Source organism: Notolepis coatsorum (genome assembly GCF_963971535.1).
Source record: "Notolepis coatsorum genome assembly, chromosome: 1".
In the NCBI taxonomy this organism is placed as follows: domain Eukaryota; kingdom Metazoa; phylum Chordata; class Actinopteri; order Aulopiformes; family Paralepididae; genus Notolepis; species Notolepis coatsorum.
In genome coordinates, this window is record NC_140165.1 from 253,987,720 (window position 1) to 253,990,219 (window position 2,500).

The following is a 2,500-nucleotide window of genomic DNA, read 5'->3' on the forward strand; positions in this document are numbered from 1 at the left end:
GGGAGGGAGAGAGTCAGAGAGGAGACGAGAGAAGGGAGATAATGAATTAGAGGAGAGATGGAGGGAGATGGAGGGTGTGTGTGAGAGAGAGTAGGGTGCATGAGAGAGAGTAGAGAGAGAGAAGGGTGAGAGAGATAGGGTAAGAGAGAGAGAGAGAGTATGGTGAGAGAGTAGGGTGAGAGAGTAGGGTGAGAGAGAGAGAGTAGGGTGAGAGAGAGAGAGTCGGGTGAGAGAGAGAGTAGGGTCAGAGAGAAACAGAGATTGAGAGAGTGATAAGGAAAGAGAGAGCGAAGGATAGTGTGAAAAAGAGAGGAAGAGAAACAGATGGCAGGACAGAGTGAAAGAGAAAAGGATATTTTTAAACAAACAGAGACAGAAGGAGAGGAGGAGAGGAGGAGAGAGAGAGGGAGAGAGGGGGGCAGGTGGACAGGGAGGGAGGGAGGGAGGGTAGAGGGACAGAGGAGTTAAAATGAGAGCTTGTGTTTAATGTTAAAGATAACATCTGTTACATTATAACCATCGCCTGTCCCTCAGCAAAGACATTAGAAACACAGTAAAGTGTAATAGTAATATACAATGTACAGGTGATTAAACTGGGTATAAAATATATAAATTAGTACTACTGAATAATAGTGCTAATCAGATGTATGTACAGAGTTGTAGTATATATATATATATATATAAGACACTATGGTAGTAAGTCATACTGGCCAGCAGCGTAGGAAGGGATATGTACTAGGGATGTCCGATATTATCGGCCGATATTGGCATTAATATGTAATATCGTGAATTATCGGTATCAGTTTTCAAAATATAATTTTTTTTCTTTTTTACATGTATTTAAACTTTATTTACCCAGGCAAGCAAGTAGGAACAAATTCTTATTTCATTTATTGTGAAAAGTATGCATAATGTTGTGTTTTTTGGGGGGGAAACCCTGCATATATCGGTATCGGTTGATATCGGTATCGGAAATTAAGAGTTGGACAATATCGGTATACCGGATATCGGTAAAAAAGCCAATATCGAACATCCCTAATATGTACAGATACAGATATACTATACAAGGGTTATATGCAGGTATGTACAGTACTACTCATAAGAGCAAATACAACACATTATGAACTTATTAACTGTACGCTTTTTAGTTTAGGGACAACTGACGGCCCTATTCCACATTGGCGACTATAATTTTTTATATATATTTGTATTATATTTTATATTATATATATATATATATATATATATATATATATATATATATATATATATATATATATATATATATATATATATATATACAGTATATATATTTTATTTTCCTTTTTATTATTATTATTTATATATATACATTTAAAACATATATTTTTCATATAGAAACCTTGGTATATTATATAATATTACCTCATACTGGGCAATACATTGGTTCGGACCTTTGAGCAGGGTTCATATAAATGGGTTCTGACCTTCAAGGGGTCAAAGTGTGAGCAGGGTTAATATAAATGGGTTCTGACCTTCAAGGGGTCACAGTGTGAGCAGGGTTAATATAAATGGGTTCTGACCTTCGAGGGGTCACAGTGTGAGCAGGGTTAATATAAATGGGTTCTGACCTTCGATGGGTCTGGGCACAAAGTGTGAGCAGGGCTTGGTCTTCTTGACCCGGTTCCCCTTCATCACCATGCCCTCCTTGTTCAGGCCCAGGAACCAGGCCCGGCCGGACTCGTGCTGCCGGTACAGCGTGGAGGAGTAGATCACGTAGTAGTTCTCAAACACAGACTCCTTGAACTTACACTCCGCTGTGAAGATGTCCTGCAGACAGAGAGAGCAGAGAGTTAGCAGATAGTTAGCATAGATAGACACAACAGAGAGTTAGCATGGAGAAACACAACAGAGAGTTAGCATGGAGAGACACAGCAGAGAGTTAGCATGGAGAGACACAACAGAGAGTTAGAATGGAGAGACACAACAGAGAGTTAGCATGGGGAGACACAGCAGAGAGTTAGCATGGAGAGACACAACAGAGAGTTAGCATGGAGAGACACAACAGAGAGTTAGCATGGAGAGACACAACAGAGAGTTAGCATGGAGAGACAACAGAGAGTTAGCATGGAGAGGCAACAGAGAGTTAGCATGGAGAGACAGTAGAGAGTTAGCATGGAGAGACACAACAGAGAGTTAGCATGGAGAGACAACAGAGAGTTAGCATGGAGAGACACAACAGAGAGTTAGCATGGAGAGACAACAGAGAGTTAGCATGGAGAGACAACAGAGAGTTAGCATGGAGAGACACAACAGAGAGTTAGCATGGAGAGACACAACAGAGAGTTAGCATGGAGAAACACAACAGAGAGTTAGCATGGAGAGACACAGCAGAGAGTTAGCATGGAGAGACACAACAGAGAGTTAGCATGGAGAGACACAGCAGAGAGTTAGCATGGAGAGACACAGCAGAGAGTTAGCATGGAGAGACACAACAGAGAGTTAGCATGGAGAGACAACA

At 40.7% G+C, this 2,500-nt stretch overlaps 1 protein-coding gene across 1 annotated transcript in view; it reads right to left on the reverse strand.

The window, feature by feature from the left end:
* Positions 1-1,572: 1,572 nt before the first annotated feature.
* The window catches only part of LOC311224721 (fibroblast growth factor 12-like), a gene marked incomplete at both ends in the record, with an annotated part of 77,753 nt that continues 76,825 nt past the window's right edge, over positions 1,573-2,500 (reverse strand). Inside the window, one exon of the mRNA XM_084309812.1 lies at positions 1,573-1,809. Coding sequence (XP_084165938.1) covers positions 1,573-1,809 — 237 coding nt within the window. The remainder of the gene's footprint in view (positions 1,810-2,500) is intronic.